The sequence below is a fragment of the Crinia signifera genome, chromosome 6 (assembly GCF_055691185.1).
Source record: "Crinia signifera chromosome 6, ASM5569118v1, whole genome shotgun sequence".
Taxonomy (NCBI): domain Eukaryota; kingdom Metazoa; phylum Chordata; class Amphibia; order Anura; family Myobatrachidae; genus Crinia; species Crinia signifera.
Window position 1 is genome coordinate 171,877,545 of NC_139222.1, and position 22,033 is coordinate 171,899,577.

The 22,033-nt window shown below is 44.6% G+C and overlaps 1 protein-coding gene across 2 annotated transcripts in view; it reads right to left on the minus strand.

Annotated features, from left to right (window-relative positions):
* Positions 1-21,438, minus strand: part of FAM20A (FAM20A golgi associated secretory pathway pseudokinase) — a 54,217-nt gene extending 32,779 nt beyond the window's left edge. Inside the window, exons 1-2 of one of the 2 annotated variants that reach the window (XM_083148138.1) lie at positions 20,700-21,438; positions 19,543-19,871 (exon numbers count right to left, since the gene is read on the minus strand). In XM_083148138.1, coding sequence (XP_083004264.1) covers positions 19,543-19,865 — 323 coding nt within the window. In that variant the 5' untranslated portion in view covers positions 19,866-19,871; positions 20,700-21,438. Of the gene's footprint in view, positions 1-19,542 lie in introns of both variants that reach the window. The other variant, XM_083148137.1, reaches the window with a different exon arrangement.
* Between the last annotated feature and the right edge of the window lie 595 nt (positions 21,439-22,033).

Sequence of the window (22,033 nt, forward strand, 5' to 3'; positions counted from 1 at the left end):
AACACATTTTTTACCACAGAACCATGCACAGATCTCAAAGATCTGTGCAGGGTTCTGGCCAACTCACATATCAGAACCTGGTCTGATTTTTTGGCGAATTTAAGACACATTTCCCAAATTCGCATCTCATTAAATATGCGATTTGTATACTTTTCAATGGGAAAACATCTGGATGCGAGTTCCGGCGAGAGATAAAATCGCACTTTGTAAAAGTGCAATTTCGCGGCAAAATCGTCGATTTCTGCCGTTTTTCACATCTCATTAAATATGCGAAAATGGGATTTCGGCCGTTTTTTGCGAAAATTTCGCCAAATAACACAAATCTCATCCCATAGAATGTCACCCATGATCTGCTTACGATGATCATGCATGTGCTGCACGTATGATCATGCGTGTGATCTGAGGATTGAGGACCGAGCATCATATCGATATTCCTTACGATGTGCACACAATCAATCGCACGACCCTTTGGATTTGGGCGTTCATGTCTGATATCATTCTAGTGTATGGCCACCTTTACAAAAGGAAAGACTGATAGGTAACAGAACTTTTCTGTAGAAAGGATGAATACTTCACAGCATAGTCAGACAGAAGTTGTGGTTAGGCACAGGTATGAGCTGCAATACAATCGTTAGGCTTCTGCCAAAATTGATATGCAGTGGCTGGTACAGTACAAAAAGATGGGAGAACAATGTTGTCATTTATTCTGCGTTATCTGTGTAAAATACAAGAGAAACTTTATGAACATTTGCGGTTTCATTTACACAGTTCAGGGACACAGCTAGCTCACAGAGTTCAGTGGGTTTTGCTTGGCAGGATCTGTGTGTAAACATACAAGGTCCCGATGATGACTGTTAGGAGCTGAGCTTCTCAGTACACTTAAGATACTAATGTTTCCTCTGATCGGCTGCACATTTTCCTGTGAATCATGACCATAGTGAGGTTTATTTGGCCAAGCCTGACAGCCAGCTAGTGAGCGTATAGCCTGTGTGAAAGATTTGGCTTTACTCCTTGGTTGTGTCATTCATGAATACACTCAGCCATGACATGCTATAAAACCCAAGCTAAACAGGCACAGCCCTGCATGGCTATCTCTGTCAGTAGGGATTAAATAACACAGTGTGTAAGCCATCCAAACTGCGTACAGTCACCTTTCAGCCTATAGACTTTGTCTATATACAAAGCCCACAACTGAAATGACCACCACCCAGAGTAAATAAGTCAGACTATCAGTGTAATCACCCTGTCAGCCTTTACTGAGCGTTACCTGACTCTGGATCAGGGGTTAAAGTTTGTGTGTATGTGTGTGTGTATATGTGTGTGTGTGTGTGTGTGTGTGTGTGTGTGTGTGTGTGGGAGGGAGTGTAAATTAGTTCCACCACCTGTAATGGTAAGGTAGAACTAGTTCAACCTCCACCATGGCCCTGCACAGTCACAGAAAAACATTATAGTTTGCAAGGGGTGCCAAAACCAGGTACGAGTCATAGGGTCAACACTTTGGAGGTCCACATATATTAGGTCAACAGGGCCTAATTCGACACATGAATGAAATACTTCGACATGGCTAAGGTCAACAGGGTTGGAAGGTCGCCAGTCAAAAGATTGATGAGTTTTTCATGTTTATTGGCCCAGAATTTCGCTGTCATTTGACGTGGACACCGTATCAGTGTACCGCATCCTATTATATTCTCCCTCCATACCCTAGTGGATGGGAGGGTATGAAATACCTCCTGCTTTGGAAAAAAAACTTGAAAAACTCATGTCAACCTTCCCAACCTTATGTTTGTGTTACCCTACTGACCCTGTAGACCTTAGCCATGTCAACCTATTTCATGTGTTGACCTAAGCCCTGTGGACCTTTAGTGGTCGACCCATCAACCGTATTCCGCCAAAAACAGTACCACTGGCCCTGGCTCTGCCTAATGTGGTAAAGAGGGGAATGGGTGTTTAAATTTGACCTGCTTAGGGCACATACTAAGAATTACATATGACATTCAGGTGGGAAAACATACAGTGCTGATAAAGAGACAATTGCTAAAGTGTGACTATCCCTTATCCAGATATCCATTATACAAATTATTCTGAAAACCAGTTACCAGAATGTACTTTTTTTCCACCTAAAAACCTACTGGGTACATCTATAACTGGCACTACTGGGGACATGATATGTAACTGGCACTACTGAGGATATGATCTGTAACTGGCACTACTGGGGACATCTGTAACTGGCTCTACTGGGGACATGATATGTAACTGGCACTACTGGGGACATGACATGTAACTGGCACTACTAGGGACATGATATATAACTGGCACTACTGGAGACATCTGTTACTGGCACTACTGGGGACAGGATATGTAACTAGCACTACTGAGGATATGATCTGTAACTGGCACTAATGGGGACATCTGCAACTGGCACTACTGGGGACATGATATATAACTGGCACTACTGGGGACATCTGTTACTGGCACTACTGGGGACAGGATATGTAACTGGCACTATTGGGGACATGATATGTAACTGGCACTACTGGGGACATCTGTAATTGGCCCTACTGGGGACATGATATATAACTGGCACTACTGGGGACATGATATGTAACTGGCACTACTAAGGACATTTGTAACTGGTACGACTGGGGACATGATATGTAACTGGCACTACTGAGGATATGATCTGTAACTGGCACTAATGGGGACATCTGTAACTGGCACTACTAGGGCCATGATATATAACTGGCACTACTGGGGACATCTGTAACTGGCACTACTGGGGACATGATATATAAATGGCACTACTGGGGACATGATATGTAACTGGCACTACTGAAGATATGATCTGGCACTAATGGGGACATCTGTTACTGGCCCTACTGGGGACATGATATGTAACTGGCACTACTGAGGATATGATCTGTAACTGGCACTAATGGGGACATCTGTAACTGGCACTACTAGGGACATGATATATAACTGGCACTACTGGGGACATCTGTAACTGGCACTACTGGGGACATGATATATAACTGGCACTACTGGGGACATGATATGTAACTGGCACTACTAAGGACATTTGTAACTGGCACGACTGGGGACATGATATGTAACTGGCACTACTGAGGATATGATCTGTAACTGGCACTAATGGGAACATCTGTAACTGGCACTACTAGGGACATGATATATAACTGGCACTACTGGGGACATCTGTAATTGGCACTACTGGGGACATAATATGTAACTGGCACTACTGGGGACATTATATGTAACTGGCACTACTAAAGACATTTGTAACTGGCACTACTGGGGACATGATATGTAACTGGCACTACTGGGGACATCTGTAACTGGCACTACTGGGGACATGATATGTAACTGGCACTACTGGGGACATGATATGTAACTGGCACTACTGGGGACATTTGTAACTGGCACTACTGGGGACATGATATGTAACTGGCACTACTGGGGACATCTGTAACTGGCACTACTGGGGACATGATATGTTACTGGCACTACTGGGGACATCTGTAACTGGCACGGTACTTGTGGAGGATCACGGCTCCCACGACCTGCATCGTATGCAGATCGTATGCTAAAAATCGCATCGCATCGCATCGCATGTGGCATACGATGCAATGCGATGTTTTACCGATTTTTGACTATTTTAGCTCAAAAATCGTATGCCATCGCATAACATCGTATGCCATATGTAGTGGCATACGATGTCATACGATGCGATACGATGTTTTACCGATTTTTGAGCAAAATTGGTCAAAAATCGGTAAAACATCGGATAACATCGTATGCCATATGTAGTGGCATACGATGTCATACGATGCGATACGATGTTTTACCGATTTTTGAGCAAAAATGGTGAAAAATCGGTATAACATCGGATAACATCGTATGCCATATGTAGTGGCATACGATGTCATATGATGCGATACGATGTTTTACCGATTTTTGAGCAAAAATGGTGAAAAATCGGTAAAACATCGCATGGCATCGTATGCCATCGATGCGATACGATGTTTTACCGATTTTTGAGCCATTTTAGCTCAAAAATCGTATGCGATCGCATCGGATGCCATACGATGGCATCCGATGCGATGCGATGGCACCCGATTTTGCACTGAAATGCATCAGAATGCATTGAAATGTGTATTAAAGTAGTGAAATGCCCCCAAATGCCATTTTTCATAGTGCACCACCCCCACTATCAACGTCAACCCGAAGCGTGGCGAGCGCAGCGGTACGCGTCCTACGACCTTTTCATACCCCCACTATCCACGTCGGCGTGGAGTTGAGAATAGAATAGTGTGGCGAGCGCAGCGAGCCACCGAGCCCGAAGCGTGGCGAGCGCAGCGAGCCACGCGAGGGGACGCGGATACCTTCACAGCTATACGCGTCTCCTCGCGGGCTTTACAGGTATCCGCGTGCGCTCGCCACGCTTCGGGCTCGGTGGCTCGCTGCGCTCGCCACACTATTCTATTCTCAACTCCACGCCGACGTGGATAGTGGGGGTATGAAAAGGTCGTAGGACGCGTACCGCCGCCCCTCGCGGGCTCGCTGCGCTCGCCACACTTCGGGTTGACGTTGATAGTGGGGGTGGTGCACTATGAAAAATGGCATTTGGGGGCATTTCACTACTTTAATACACATTTCAATGCATTCTGATGCATTTCAGTGCAAAATCGGGTGCCATCGCATCGCATCGGATGCCATCGTATGGCATCGGATGCGATCGCATACGATTTTTGAGCTAAAATGGCTCAAAAATCGGTAAAACATCGTATCGCATTGATGGCATACAATGCCATGCGATGTTTTACCGATTTTTCACCATTTTTGCTCAAAAATCGGTAAAACATCGTATCGCATCGTATGACATCGTATGCCACTACATATGGCATACGATGTTATCCGATGTTTTACCGATTTTTGACCATTTTTGCGCAAAAATCGGTAAAACATCGTATCGCATCGTATGACATCGTATGCCACTACATATGGCATACGATGCCATGCGATGGCATACGATTTTTGAGCAGAAATGCTCAAAAATCGGTAAAACATCGTATCGCATCGTATGCCACTACATATGGCATACGATGCCATGCGATGGCATACGATTTTTGAGCAAAAATGCTCAAAAATCGGTAAAACATTGCATCGCATCGTATGCCATCGTATGCCACTACATATGGCATACAATGCCATACGATGGGAGCCGTGATACTCCACAAGTACCACTGGCACTACTGGGGACATTATATGTAAATGGCACTATTAGGGACATGATATGTAACTGGCACTACTAAAGACATTTGTAACTGGCACTACTGGGGACATGATATGTAACTGGCACTACTGGGGACATCTGTAACCGGCACTACTGGGGACATGACATGTAACTGGCACTACTGGGGACATGATATGTTACTGGCACTACTGGGGACATGATATGTGGCACTACTGGGGACATGATATGTAACTGGCACTACTGGGGGCATGATATGTAACTGCCACTAAATATGTGCTAGAAAATTATTGCTTGGCATTGAAATTCAGCATCTGAGATTGTATACAAACTTTGATTCATGTTTTCAAACCTTGTTTCCTGCACAAATAAAATATACAGTGTGTGTGTGTGTATTTCATGTGTATAATGTGCTTATACAACATAAATGCAAGATACCTCATTCAAATATAAAAATATTCAGAAATACGGAATAATCCATTATCCAAAATACTTCTGATCCCGAGCATTTTGGAAAAGGTATACTAAACCTGTACTATGCACCTTCCCCTGCACACAGATGCAGAGAAATATATCCAGAGTAGGGAACAAATAAATAGAAGTCACACTATGGACTTTGTGTTAAGAAAGGTACATTGTGTCAGATAATATTTCAGAGATGCAGCTGGATATAAGCATCACAGCTGGCAACTAAAAAGAAACCTAAAAAATACACCTTTCCCATGTTATACTGATTCTATCCACCTGTCAGTCAGACAGGCAAACTACTGTATGATGATCTAGAAATACCTAGAAACCAAATCCCAACTCTGACTGCTGTGTAACACACAGCAAGGTCTCACACAAGAACATAGGATAATCTTCAGTAACCCTTTCGCAGCCCAATACACAGTACAGAGGCACAAACACAGGTACTGTAAGGATAATGCCCAGCTGGTAACACTTTAAAAGTGATTGATTCCTCTATACCAGGATGTTACATTATGAAAACCCATCATCCAATAGCAAAATATCACCAAAATGATGACCTCTGGAAATGTAAACATTGCAATAAACCTCCGAAACTGAAGAATCATGTTCCAGGCCAACAACCCTGACACCCAAAACAGCCTGTTCCCCTAGAAATCGGCAGCTGAAGGGTAAAGGGGAGCCAGGGAGGAAGAACTGTGATGAATTTCCCAGCATGCCAAACTATGTTAAGTTGGCGTTTGTAGTAGACGGGTGTGAGGCCAGACAAGAGCTGGACAGAACCTCCGCCTCTATCCTGAGAATTCAGTCTTTATTCCACATATTTCTGTCATGAGTAAAATCCTCCTCTGTTTCCTAACAATGTCACCAGCTGAATGCTCAGTAAAGTTACAGAGAGCTAGAACTACTCTGTAGCTCCCCTGACTGAACTTCTATTACTCAGGTTACAGTATATGATACGAGAGATTCAAGGCTACAGGACTTCTAGAACACAATACTGAGATGTTACAATGAGAGCGTACAGTTCATCTCAGTGGACTCATAGGGGTAAAAAATGACTCCTCAATAGATTTTTTTTTTTAAACTTCTCTTTGAAACAGGACAATAAGTAATTGCTCTTTTTTTTTTAATAAATATCAAACTATAAAGTCCAGAGAATATGAAATGTCAGACCTGCACACTGTGGGCATGATTCAGATCTGTACACTAGGCTGTGTATACTCACTGCCCCCCACCCTGCCGAAAGCCCGCTATCCGCATCCCCTCGTTACCATGTGCACAAATCCCCTTGCATGCAGCTGAAGGGGAGAGAAATTATTTGATGGTCCCTGACCATCTAATGATGTTTCTCCCCTTCAGAAATAAGTTGGTCTAAACGGACTTATTTCCGCCGCTGATTGACGAAAAGGGGGAGGGCCCTGATGTCATGTGATGCCAGACACCCACCCAGAGCAGGCAATGCCCCTCCTGCATTCCCAGGGGACGTTCCCCTGCTCCTGCCCCCTCTGGAGCGAACGGCCTGGCTAGTGTGAAACATCGGGATGGGCTATGAGCAGGTCTGAATGGGCCCCTATATACAGAGTTGCACTGTACAGTTGGTCAATATTAAAGATCAGAGGCAAACTGGACATTAGCTATGGACTCAATGGGTTACTATATAACTTTGCTGTAATGATTTATTGAAACTCACAACTCACTGTTAGCTTTTTGGGTCTTTGGACAAATCGTACTCCTGTATTCACTCAAATCAGAGTGTAAGGTTTTTAATAATGAGGAAAGTTGGTGTGGTATGGCAGTCCGACAGTGGGGATCCCGATGGTCAGTACCCTGACATCGGATTCCTGACTGACGGTGATCCGACAGGGGGTGAGCGTATAGAAGCCCCTTGCCGGCTTGCTGTACTGCTGCACTGCAGACTCAGTGGCTCGCTTCACTCGGCACAGGTTCTATACACCCTCTATGGGGGTCAGGGACCCCCACAAGGGAGAATAATCCCTGTCAGTTGGGATCCCCCCTGTTGGAGCACCAGCAGTTGGGATTCTGACGTTGGGATACTGACCATTGGTATCACCCCCAGTAAGGCAGTCATCCGGCACCTGAGGAGAGTGACTGCATACCTCCCAACATCAGCATAATTAGAGTGATTCCAACCTCTCCCTCCTGTCGACATTTTTTGTAATAAAATACCATAAAATATAATCCAATCTCCTGCAAATCAGGGTAAAAGCTCTGACTGATCACAAGGCAGAGTTCCAAAACCCCATAGAGTTCCTAATAAAATCAGGATTCTTTGGAGGTATGTAACTGGGAACTGGAAATGATGTACCCTAACAACGTCAAGATGGGCTAAAGACTTCACTCTGTTACTTCACTCAGACACACTATTTCAATATCATGACAGGACACTTCGCGTTCTTCGTTCATCATCACTGCAGGAAACACATCAAAATGATCTACCTGGCTTATGTATCTCAGAGACATCATTATGTACCCGAGGAAACGGCTAAATGTCCAAAAAACGGTTTCTCTTCAGTAACTCTCCTTCATATTATGTGGTCCTGTGACCCATTAAGACATATTGGTATAAGCTCATTAATTTTATCAACAACACTTTTGCCTTTCTGATTACATTACATCCTAATCCTTTGTTGTTTGTGAAAAATGATGGCTGGCAACTCTCAGAGTATCACCACTTGATTCCTATCGTCACCATTCTAGTCTCGGTGGCGAAGAAAGAAAACTTTGAATCCCTAGCAATACCCCCACACTCTAATTTGTTATTGAAGTTATTAATATGTATGCATTTTGATAAATATGATGTATCATTGAACTCTCAACATAGTAATGGTTTTAATAAACGTTGGGGCCACTTCAAAGCAATTCAACATAAGTGTTAAGTACAGAGATGACCTAGGATTGTGATGATGGTTACTCCACCTGACTTTCTTTTCACCATCCTGTGAAGGACTATTCTTCACTCCTATTGTACAACTTCCTACTTCATGCATCTTCCTGACTTCCTGAGTATATATTAAAGATTTCCCATCTAAGGAGCTACTGTACCTCCCCCCCCCCCCCCCCCCCCCCACATTGACTACATTTTGTGTTTTGTTATGTAAAGTATTACAGATTCAGATTAGATGAAGGGCTTCTGTATTTATTAACCGCTCACCTAGATACCATTATAATACCAATTGTGCCAACTTCAATTATGCTGACTTCGCTAGTTGTTACGATTTGGAATACTGCCCTCTATGTTATTGTCATACCTACTATACAAGTACATCATCTGTGTACATTATCTAGAGGGCTTCTGAGAACCCATCTGATATGTAATTCCACCAAAGTTATGTATTTCCTTATTTGAAAAACAAAATAAATATATATTAAAAAAACAAACAAAAAAAAACTATGAACTGGAAAATAGTGTGCAAAGAACAGACAGTACTGACATGGGATTACAATAGGTCCTGCTGTGGCAGTAGTGTAACACTCCTACCTTATACCATGACAATATACTTCTCCATATATACAGATGTGTTGTTGCGTCTTTGCAGCATTCTTTGTAGTCATGTAGCATATGAATCGTATTGTAGGAACGCTACAAGATGTTGCTGTGGCTTTCTAATGGAAAGCCAATGGTTGTGATCGCCTTGCTGGGTGCGCTAACACATTCGCTCGCAAGCACCTGCACCTCTGAAAAATCTTTCCATGGATACTTACCATTGAAGGATTTTCCATCCTGGCTCTGCTCAGCCCCATTATATATACCTACAGCACACACACACACACATATATATATGCTGTAGATGTCTAGAGGTACTCGTGACACTTATCATTTAGAGAAAAGAAATGAAATAAAGCATAGCTCATGCAAGGGGCTGCTGTATCCCCTATGCAGCAGCCCCTTGTGTGAGCTATGCTTTATTTCATTTATTTTCTCTGAATGATAAGTGTCACGAGTACCTCTAGACATCTACAGCATAATTCTCCCTGCAAAGGGATTGATAGCACCGGACCCAGATGATCCAGCAGAAGAGTGCCAGGCAAATCCACAATATATATATATATATATATATATATATATATATACATACTGTATAAACACACACACACACACACAAGCACACACACACACACACACAAGCACACACATATTTAAATACATGCATTTATATATTTATCTATATAAGGGTGGGGGCACCAATATTTATCTTGCCTCCGGACAAATGGGACGAACTTATGCCAGTGGCCAGTGTTCTCCATTGTACTTACTTATATTGTATATTAGTAATGCAAATAAGATGCATATTGTACAAAAGTGTGTGAAAGGACCTATGGTGCAACTTTTTGTTCAGACATGTTGGTGGTGTACTGCAGACGATGGGCTCACAATACATCGTCTAATTGCATGAACAGCTGATATATCGCCTAATGTGTACCCAGCTTATGTTGCACGATTTGTGCAGTTTTGTTTCACGAGGACGCATATATGAGTTTTTAGTTTATATATAAAACTATTTCAGAATAATATTTCACAACTGGTGATAAGGTGTCACAGAGTTCTATAGAATACTAGCTTGTTATACTTTATCACCAGTTAAGATGACTTTTTTCATTAACCTGTCACTCAAAGCCTCTCTCACTAGATTGTGTCTGCCTGAAAGTATAGTTAAATGACATACAGCTCTAGGAAACGGTTTGTGTTAGTCAAGATAAAGTTATTTTTATCATATTTTGTCATGCCCAGTGATATAATGGGAAACTGTGCTAACAATTGTCATGTTCTTTTTTTTTTTTATTCAATAATTTTTTAATTTTTCATGCAAAACATAAAGCTTAAAAAGATAAATAACAATTGTCATGTTCTTACTTATTGTTATATCCTGACATCCCTTGCTTGCAGAGCATACAATTATGTTCTGTTTTTTAAGGATTATGGTGTTGAGTTCCAGCTTTTCAGCATTTTACCAGAAAGCCCTCCAGGCAGTGGTTGGAATAAACTTACAATTTGCTCAGGTATCAAGCAATGACAATGATCTAAAACCAACATTTGATATTCCATCTGTAATACTTATAACCAGTATTCTCTATCCTTATGTGACGTAAACCATTTGTAAAATTCCTCAACAATGGACCCTGGCTCACTCAGAAACATGACATTTATGGTCCCCTACCTAATACATAATTGTGTTAGGTAAATATCAGGCATTTAGCCTGGGTCACACATGCATTTAATTATAATAATAATAATAATAATAATAATAATAATAATAATAATAATAATAATAATAATAATAATAATAATTTAATGTATATAGTGCTTTTCTACTACAGGATTTAAAGTCATTTTACAGACAATGATATATTATTCAGAGGATTTAGAATTACAGCAAGTCCAAAACTACACTAAAATAATTAGAAACAATAAAACCTAGAGACCACAATAAGTATAATTGCAGAGTTTGGCATGGACATTTTGTATAATAACTTCCATTGTTCCAACCATAAAGGGTACCAGATGAGGCAGCCATCTTGGATGCACTACGTAGGATTACCCTGGGTGGAATAGGTTACACCTAGAATAAATTACACAGATTGGGTGGTAGTAGCCTCATAATGCTAGGAGTGGGGCCCCAATATATCTGTCAAGCCCAAGGGCCAGATGTATCAAGCTTCCAAAAGTAATAAACTGGAGAGTGATAAACAACCAGCCAATCAGCTCCTACCTGTCATTTTTCAAACCTAGCATGTAACGTGACAGTTAGGAGCTGATTGGTTGTTTTTTTTTATCACTCCACTTTATCACTTTGTGAAGTTTGATACATCTGGCCCTTAGTACAGTATGTTTCATCCAATCCACAAATGCACCAGGTGACAGGCAAAAATTACAGGAGAGAAGTCACATAAGGACCTAAGGCATTGGGGTGGATTTATGCTGGTATACCAAATGGTAGGGTACATGAGGGAAAAAAGATACAAAATAGTAACCAACATATTCAGCACACAGGATACAGACAGTGATAGAAAAAGTTATAAACAGAGGAAGTATTTTGGCCATCCAACTTCTCTCCTCCAGTGCAGTTCCAAAGGATCCAGGGGCAAAGGCAATTAGAGGCACTGATGGTGGTAAAGGGGGTGGCATGCCGCCAGATGGTGTCTGCGACCTAGTCCTGGGGCTCTCCCCTCACTGCTCCTCTCTCAGCTATAGAGCTAAGTCTGGGTGGCAACCCTCAGAGACACAGTCTGTCTTTAGGAAGCAGTGGAGGCCGCTGTGCGCAGAGAAGACGGGGGTCAGACACATTTTAGATATGCATGTAAATCATTGTTCCTCTGTAACAATTCTGCATGCAACATTGCTCATTCCCTTCTATGCTATGTGATAAAACAAGTGGTGGATCTTATCTAGAGGCTGCAAGGTTACAGCACCACTGATAAAAACCTCCATCTCCAGTTAGCATGTTGGAGTCCCTGGCTACAAGCTCTGGCAATTACTTCAGATGGGAGGCACACACACACACACACAGGACATGCATACACTAAAGGAGGTGTTTTCTGCCCCTGGAATGGTCAGTATAGACCATGATTAAGAGAGAAAGTGCTGCATGGAACACTGACCATGTCAAGAAGGCGAAACTGGATATCTCTCTTCAGAGTGTCATGTTTCCTAATCAGAATATTGAACTATTTTAAAAAGACCCATGTAATGTAACCAGACCCAGCAAATGCTTTTTGACTTACTCAATCCTCCTCAAGTTATTTTGAATTTAGAAAAGCACAAAAAAACAAATATTCCCAGGTGAGGAAATTAGAGTTAGGCACTAGTGGAAGGTTTAGGGTTAGGCTACATGAGGGGATGCTATGGCTAGGCACTAGTGGAAGGTTTAGGGTTAGGCTACATGAGGGGATGCTATGGCTAGGCACTAGTGGAAGGTTTAGGGTTAGGCTACATGAGGGGATGCTATGGCTAGGCAGTAGTGGAAGGTTTAGGGTTAGGCTACATGAGGGGATGCTATGGCTAGGCAGTAGTGGAAGGTTTAGGGTTAGGCTACATGAGGGGATGCTATGGCTAGGCAGTAGTGGAAGGTTTAGGCTACATGACGGGATGCTATGGCTAGGCAGTAGTGGAAGGTTTAGGCTACATGAGGGGATGCTATGGCTAGGCAGTAGTGGAAGGTTTAGGGTTAGGCTACATGAGGGGATGCTATGGCTAGGCAGTAGTGGAAGGTTTAGGGTTAGGCTACATGAGGAGATGCTATGGTTAGGCACTAGTGGAAGGTTTATGGTTAGGCTACATGAGGGGATGCTATGGCTAGGCAGTAGTGGAAGGTTTAGGCTACATGAGGGGATGCTATGGCTAGGCAGTAGTGGAAGGTTTAGGGTTAGGCTACATGAGGGGATGCTATGGCTAGGCAGTAGTGGAAGGTTTAGGGTTAGGCTACATGAGGGGATGCTATGGCTAGGCAGTAGTGGAAGGTTTAGGGTTAGGCTACATGGGGGATGCTATCGCTAGGCAGTAGTGGAAGGTTCAGGGTTAGGCTACATGAAGGGATGCTATGGCTAGGCAGTAGTGGAAGGTTTAGGGTTAGGCTACATGACGGGATGCTATGGCTAGGCAGTAGTGGAAGGTTTAGGGTTAGGCTACATGACGGGATGCTATGGCTAGGCACTAGTGGAAGGTTTAGGGTTAGGCTACATGAGGGGATGCTATGGCTAGGCAGTAGTGGAAGGTTTAGGCTACATGAGGGGATGCTATGGCTAGGCAGTAGTGGAAGGTTTAGGGTTAGGCTACATGAGGGGATGCTATGGCTAGGCAGTAGTGGAAGATTTAGGGTTAGGCTACAAGGGGGGATGCTATGGCTAGGCAGAAGTGGGAGGTTTAGGGTTAGGCTACATGGGGGGGTGCTATGGCTAGGCAGTAGTGGAAGGTTTAGGGTTAGGCTACATGAGGGGATGCTATGGCTAGGCAGTAGTGGAAGGTTTAGGGTTAGGCTACATGAGGGGATGCTATGGCTAGGCAGTAGTGGAAGTTTAGGGTTAGGCTATATGAGGGGATGCTATGGCTAGGCAGTAGTGGAAGGTTTAGGCTACATGAGGGGATGCTATGGCTAGGCAGTAGTGGAAGGTTTAGGGATAGGCTACATGAGGAGATGCTATGGCTAGGCAGTAGTGGAAGATTTAGGGTTAGGCTACATGAGGGGATGCTATGGCTAGGCACTAGTGGAAGGTTTAGGGTTAGGCTACATGAGGGGATGCTATGGCTAGGCAGTAGTGGAAGGTTTAGGCTACATGAGGGGATGCTATGGCTAGGCAGTAGTGGAAGGTTTAGGGTTAGGCTACATGAGGGGATGCTATGGCTAGGCAGTAGTGGAAGGTTTAGGGTTAGGCTACATGAGGGGATGCTATGGCTAGGCACTAGTGGAAGGTTTAGGGTTAGGCTACATGAGGGGATGCTATGGCTAGGCAGTAGTGGAATGTTTAGGCTACATGAGGGGATGCTATGGCTAGGCACTAGTGGAAGGTTTAGGGTTAGGCTACATGGGGGGATGCTATGGATAGGCACTAGTGGAAGGTTTAGGGTTAGGCTACATGAGGGTATGCTTTGGCTAGGCAGTAGTGGAAGGTTTAGGGTTAGGCTACATGGGGGGATGCTATGGCTAGGCACTAGTGGAAGGTTTAGGCTACATGAGGGGATGCTATGGCTAGTCAGTAGTGGAAGGTTTAGGGTTAGGCTACATGGGGGGATGCTATGGCTAGGCAGTAGTGGAAGGTTTAGGGTTAGGCTACATGAGGGGATGCTATGGCTAGGCAGTAGTGGAAGGTTTAGGGTTAGGCTACATGGGGGATGCTATGGCTAGGCAGTAGTGGAAGGTTTAGGCTTCATGAGGGGATGCTATGGCTAGGCACTAGTGGAAGGTTTAGGGTTAAGCTACATGGGGGGATGCTATGGCTAGGCACTAGTGGAAGGTTTAGGGTTAGGCTACATGGGGGATGCTATGGCTAGGCACTAGTGGAAGGTTTAGGCTACATGAGGGGATGCTATGGCTAGGCAGTAGTGGAAGGTTTAGGGTTAGGCTACATGAGGGGATGCTATGGCTAGGCAGTAATGGAAGGTTTAGGGTTAGGCTACATGAGGGGATGCTATGGCTAGGCAATAGTGGAAGGTTTAGGGTTAGGCTACATGAGGGGATGCTATGGCTAGGCAGTAGTGGAAGGTTTAGGGTTAGGCTACATGAGGGGATGCTATGGCTAGGCACTAGTGGAAGGTTTAGGGTTAGGCTACATGAGGGGATGCTATGGCTAGGCAATAGTGGAAGGTTTAGGGTTAGGCTACATGAGGGGATGCTATGGCTAGGCAATAGTGGAAGGTTTAGGGTTAGGCTACATGAGGGGATGCTATGGCTAGGCAGTAGTGGAAGGTTTAGGGTTAGGCTACATGAGGGGATGCTATGGCTAGGCACTAGTGGAAGGTTTAGGGTTAGGCTACATGAGGGGATGCTATGGCTAGGCAATAGTGGAAGGTTTAGGGTTAGGCTACATGAGGGGATGCTATGGCTAGGCAATAGTGGAAGGTTTAGGGTTAGGCTAGGCTAACCAAATGGACCGCAGCACCATATAGAGAAGACTAATTATAAATGACACAATGAACAAAAACTTACATAGTAAAGCAAAATAACTAAAACAGCATACACAAGGAATAAACAGTAAAGTTAAGATTGCATGGGAGGCATGTGAACAAAACAGGGAGCACAGCTTCATAAAGCAAGCCTGTGCCCAGGAGCAAGGCTGCAACAGACAGGACCAGAGACACTATCTGTGGACTCTATGCGGCCCAGCAGGGACAGGGGCTCTGAAAGGAGCCAAACTGCGATGTGTTCAGTGTAGTTGGCGGGAAACCTGCACATGCAGGGTTTCTACTGACCATAAATGCACAACAGCTATTGCCGGAGAAAGTTCTGGGAACTGATGGGTAATTATACAAAGATTAGCACATAGGCTACACCAGGTTATCAACATCTTCAGATAGTATTAGCTGCTGGGGCCAAGCTTGGGAATGTTTTGCTTGCTAAATATGGCAGCAATGCAAACTCCAGGAGTTACCTGATGCCAGAGCCGGCAACAGAAATCTTGGGGCCCGGTACACTGATATCTCTGGGGCCCCCCTAACCACGCCTCCTTGAGCAGAACATTTTTTGTATACTGCATATTGAATGTGTTTTTTTTATTATTACAAAAGACACATAAGCATACCTCCCAACTTCTGCCGAGCTCGAAGCGGGATGCAGCTGCTGCGCGCCGGATGCGCGGTGGAAATTTCAGGGGGGGTGTGACCTAATTTCAGGGGCGTGGCCTATACTCGCGGCTCTCCCGCGAGGCCACGCCCCCATTTTGCCGCTATGGGGGCATGACCCAGAGGCTCTGTGAGCCTCCAGCCATGCCCCCAGCCTGCGGGAATAGACGCTGTGCGCATGCGCATAGCGTTCAGTCCCCGCTGCTTAGCAGCCGATAGGGGGGACTCCCAACAGCCCCCCCTCACCGCGGGACACTGCCGCCCGCGGGTGGGACAGCGGGACAGGCCCTGATAATCGGGACTGTCCCGCTGAAATCGGGACTGTTGGGAGGTATGCATAATTAATATTCACTAATACTAGAGGGGTGTCCAGGTAAGTACCCTTACAGGAATCTAGGCGGGTGCCTTTAAAACCATTTCTAGGCACTGCACTGCCGCTGACATGCTTACAGCCCCTCAGAACTTTGGGGCCCCTTACAAGCTTGGGGCCCGGGACAGGTGTTCCCTTTGACCCCCCCTGTTGCTTGCTCTGCCTGCTGCAGTTCCTCAAGAATACATTGTGTGATACTGTACTAAATATTTGTGGTTGGTCCCTGAAAACAGGTGTTTTTGTGGAAAAAACCCTAAATATTAAATAATAACTGGGCCCCTTTTCACTTTGCCTAAGAGAGCAGACAAAAGGTAGTTGACATACAGTAGGTGGATAGGATAGTGTAGGCAGGATAACAAGACCAAAGTGGCACCTTATCTTGCGAGCACACAGTTTGAACACCGGGGTATAATTACTTCAGCTTTTCAAGTAAACACATGGGGAGTGAACCAGACATGTAAAGAGAGGTACACAGAGGGTGTGATGTTCAGTATCAATGTAAAAACCAACAAAAATGTTTTTTGAAGTTTACCACAATACATACCAGTATGGTCCTACATATGCATTAAAATGGTCCATAGTAGATATTGAAAGTATTCATGTGAACATCCAGCACAGCAAGTCCCATATAGTTCTATGGGCTGCGATCTGCTAATACGCATCAAGTTCCTCAACGTATAACTTTATGAAGCTTGTGCCCGAGTTAAAGGGGCCCATTTATCAACTCCATCTATAGATGCCTTTTCACAAACTGGCCCAGAAATGGATCCAATAGTGGCCACTAGAACATATGCAGCAAATGTACCTTACTTCTCACATGTCATAAACCCAGACGTAAAGACATTGCTGAGACTTCTGAGTACCGTTCCTGGCAAGAGGATGACCCAATGCCGCTGCAGGATCCCTCAGTCAGCATTGACCAGATCCCAATTACTTATGGCTCACTGAGGTATTTTGCAGTACCCTGGTCTAGATATTGCATTATCCGTTAATTAAACCATTTACACTTGAGTGTAATGAATATACGTATCTTCACTTGCTCAAGTTATTTGATTTTTTTTATCATCTTAAGAAAGGATTTTAATGTATATGGCAAACTGTACTAGTTACAAAACTGCCATTTACACTATCCGCCATGTGCCTCCAGCCACAGACATCATCTAGAATTGTCTTCGGAGTCAGCACACTCTGCAGCCTAGGTAATGAAAAGTAATTTACTTAAATGAATAAATAGACAGAACATCCTTAGACAAACACATAATATATCCTTCAAGGACTTTGACAGGAGAGAACATGTAACCCTGCATTGTCTGGACATAAGTAAGTCCTTCTCTATCTCACATAGAAAGACAATCTGGTGTTCTGGCACATTACAGAGTTAGATCAGACCTTTAAAATCTGGACTCTGGTTCTGAATGACCTTACATTCATACCTATGGGCCGTTACTCTGGTTCACTTGCAAAGGCAAATTCCTACTCAAATGGACAAAACCATGTGCACTGCAGGGGGGGGGGGGATTTAACTTATAGGGAAAATACTGGTGGCTTTATATTTACACTGCAATAAAGATCTCACTTTGAAGTAAAATCCCACCCATATCTAATATTCTCTGCACATGTTACATCTGCCCCCCCCCCCCCCCGCAGTGCACATGGTTTCCATTTGAGAAGGAATTTACCTTTGCGAGTGAAGCAGAATAAGGGCCATGGTGCTGAATTCTTCAACTGTTATACAGCCGTACAGCATGTGTGCAAAGCTTATTGCAGCATGCTTCATATGTGTCTTCTGTAATGACAACTAACATACATCTGGAAATTGAAATACTGTAAATAATTAAAATACTATTGGAAAAGTTCAAAAAAAGAGAGGAAACATCTTAAATAAACACATGTCACTGGTAATGAGGAGGGGTTGTTAGGAAAAAAAGTACATGTTTTCCAGGTCTCTTCTTGAGCACTAGCTTATTAATTAGTGACTAATTTGAAACAAACCACATATAGTATGATTGCGATGAGAGCAGCAGTATGTGCACTGACTAGGGGCCTGGACTGGAAATGCCCTGGCAGATGCCATTGTTGGAACAAGATAATATAAATGATGTCGGGACGATGTGCATATGATGTAGCAATAGACAGAACCTTGGCAGATGCTAATATAGGACTCTGTCTTAGGCTGTGTACACACGGGGGAGATTTTGTCTAATATCGCGGGCAATATGGTTGCTGAGCGACCATATTGCCCGCGATGGGAGTGTGCACCGGCGATATATCGCCGGGTGCGTGCTCTTGTTTTCTCCCCCGTAGTGATAGCTGGTCGCAGGAACATGCTCCTGCGACCAGCTGATTTCCACTGCCGGGTTCGCCCGGCAGTTTCTTTTGCATCAGCGACCATCTCTGGTCGCTGATACAAACGGGACACTGAGCGATATAACGCTCAGCGATATATCCACCTGTGTGTACGGGGCTTTAGAAATCATACTATGTAACCTCTTCCACAAGTTATAACATGCTCCGCTGTACTACAGTTAAATAGGTTGGATTGATCTATCCAGCATGGGCTTTAGCAACAGGAAAATAAGCAGAGAACCTGAGAACGGAGCATTTTGTACAAGGCATAAGGGGCCACAAGTCTCTATACCAGTGGTTCCTAAACTTTTTTGAATCACGGCACTATAGAGTATCAGAATTTTTTTCACAGGACCCATATGCCAAAAGTTAGATACGCATGAGGGGTTACAAACAATTAACCAGACATGTCAAGCCAAAATTGTATTTGCTATTAAAGTTTAAAGCATGCATAGTGGTACCAATGGATTCTCAAACAAATGGTTTTATATTCGGTGCAATGATCAGCAAGGGCCTTGAATGCGCTCACCCCCCCCTGTCAAACTCCTGACAGTTGGGATTCTGATGTCATAAAAATGACCATCAGAATCCCAACTGTCGGAGATTTATACCATACTCACACTAAATGATGTGCAGGCAATTACATTAAACTGATCAGTCTGGATACTCAGATCTGTATGTGTGAGCTTTAACAGAGGTTTACCCCAGGCATGTTTAAATGATAGCACTGCCGTTTCCCATGGCATCTGGTAATGAGTTCACAGCATCAGCTTACATTTCAGTGAAACAATAACTTCTTACCTGTTGAGACTGGCGACTCTCTTCTTATAGTTGCGGATGGTTTCTTGGGGGTTCAGCAGTAAATCCTGTGCAATGGATTTTACACTCTGCTCCTGGTACAGAGGATGCGAAAATAGGTGCTGGAGTTTAGAACCAGTGTTGTTGGTAGTGGACCACTGAACATATGCTGTTGTGCGTTCCACTGTAGATGAGTGGTTCTTGCAGTCACAGTACCTGCTGAGTCTGATTTGAATCTCTGGCCACAGATGGAAGTAAATATCAGCACCCAGGAGAGCAGATAGAGTCAGGACCAAGAGCAATCGGTCCCTACGCAGGAGCAACATTCTAGCCTTGAGCAGAAAAGAAAGTGACAGCTGCAGATACTGAGCCAGAATGGAGCTGGGTGACTCTGCCAATAGGTGCTATTTGGTAACACACAGCTCCTGTATCATGGGCTGTATTGAATGGGTGACACTGTATCTACAGCACAGGTAACACTTATTGGTGTTTATGCAGGATATATAATGGGTGGGGTATGCTGAGAAATAACTTCTTATCAGTGCTTGATGTTCATAGAAGATGATAGAAGGTTAGGTGATGAGTGATAGCCTTATCTTTTGTACTGAATGAGAATAAGTGCAGTGTCCTAAGTGAGAGTGGGTGCTTCTTCCCGATTGCTTTGTCCTGAATTCTGCTTTGTCCTGAATTCTGGTGAGCTTGAGTGGCTGTTGTGCTGTGAATGTTGTGGTGTAGCAGTGGTTGCTGTTTCTGGGGAGCTGTGCCTTGGCTGATGTTGTGAGAGTGTGGGTGATGTTTCTTAATGAAGTGTTCCAGCTGATGATGGGTAGCACTGGCTGTTGTAGGGTGAGTGTGGATGTGGCTTCCTGATTGATGATGAGCGTGAGTGCTGTGTCCTAAATGTTGTGTCGGACTCCTGACTATTGAGAGACAGTGGGTGCTGTTTCTGGCTGTTATTGGTATATATGCAGATATGTCCTGTTCTTCACCATGACTTTGTTGTATATGTGGCAATTATAGTGTCCTGTTATTCAGGCTGTCACAGATTTGCTGGGTGCTGTGTCTGATGTGTGGAGTAGCTAAATGGCCATGAAGTGCAGTGCTAGTGCTGATAGGTGGCACCTAGTAGGTGCTGAGTCCTGAGCTTGAGTGACACTCACCAGATGCTGCAGCTGTATACACGATGCCCAGAGAGTCACAGGAGGAAGTGCAGGGCTTCGGGTGATATATGATGTCAGTGCCAAGCACACAGTACAGGACACAGCTAGTATATTGTGGTAACGTGTATCAAACGCAGTACAGTACTATATGATAGTAACGTACAGTATAGCACCCAATGGGCTCCAGGTGGTCTATGGCAATGAGTAGCAGCCAGGTCTCTGGCAGTAGTACACGGCTCTGGGTAACAGAATCCTCGGGCTCTTGCAGTCAGCGGCGTGCTCTGTGCTCAGCTGTATAACCTGCACATGTCACCCGGCGGGCAGAGGCTTCCTATTCCCGGGAGCTGGGCGGCGGTGCCTGTCCCCGGGAGCAGAGCGGCGGGGCACACTGAGCTAACCCTGCACTGTAATGACCCTGCACCGCGACCAGCCCAGCACTGACAGCGCTCCCTCATACCTGCTCACTACTTCTGCTGCAGACGTTGTGCAGTACACGATCTCCACTACACCCGGCGCTTTGCCTCATGTAAGCCGTGCAGCGCCTCACCGTCCACTATGCTGCTGACTGGGGCACCGTGGACTGCGGGAGACACCAGGGCAGAGCAGCCGGAGCGGCGCGCTGCACATCACTGACATGCTCCCGGGGCTGTCCGCGGGCGTCACTGGAAGATGTCAGTGTACAGGGGCTGTGGGAGGACGGGCCGGACTGCGAGGCAGCTGCACAGAACAGATCCCATTCCCAGGGCAGGGGTTCAGGGTTATTTTTTCTGTGTTTTTTTTTTTTTTTAACAAGTGCTGAGCATGGCCTCTGCGGGTGTGGCTATGCCCCCTATGACACATCAACGCCCCGTACTCATCACGGTACTTACTATAGTGATTGATTTGTGTTGGCACTTCAGCCGCAGTGCCTAATGTGGACCTTCTCAAACGTGGAAGGATCATTCTCCCCCCTACAGTCCACACTGTAACATACTCATAGTCATCGATACATACATTACATGCATACATACTTGTATCCACAGTGTTCCCAGTGTTTTGGATAACCAGATAACAACCATCGGTCACAAATTGCGCTATCTGATCATTAAAGTATGTTATTTTTTTCAGGAGAAAAATGTTGGGTGATAATACATGGGATCGGGGATAAGTATCATGTGCTTGGGGGCTGCTTTTTGTGTATTTTTCCTTGCGTGCAGAGGCGTAACTCTGGGAGGCAAATGGATGCATCTGCCGCTGGGCACCTGCTCCCAAGTGGGCACCTCTCCTACGCTGCGATTAGGAATCAGTTATACACTTTTACACCAAAACGCCTAAGGGGACATCACACTCACCCA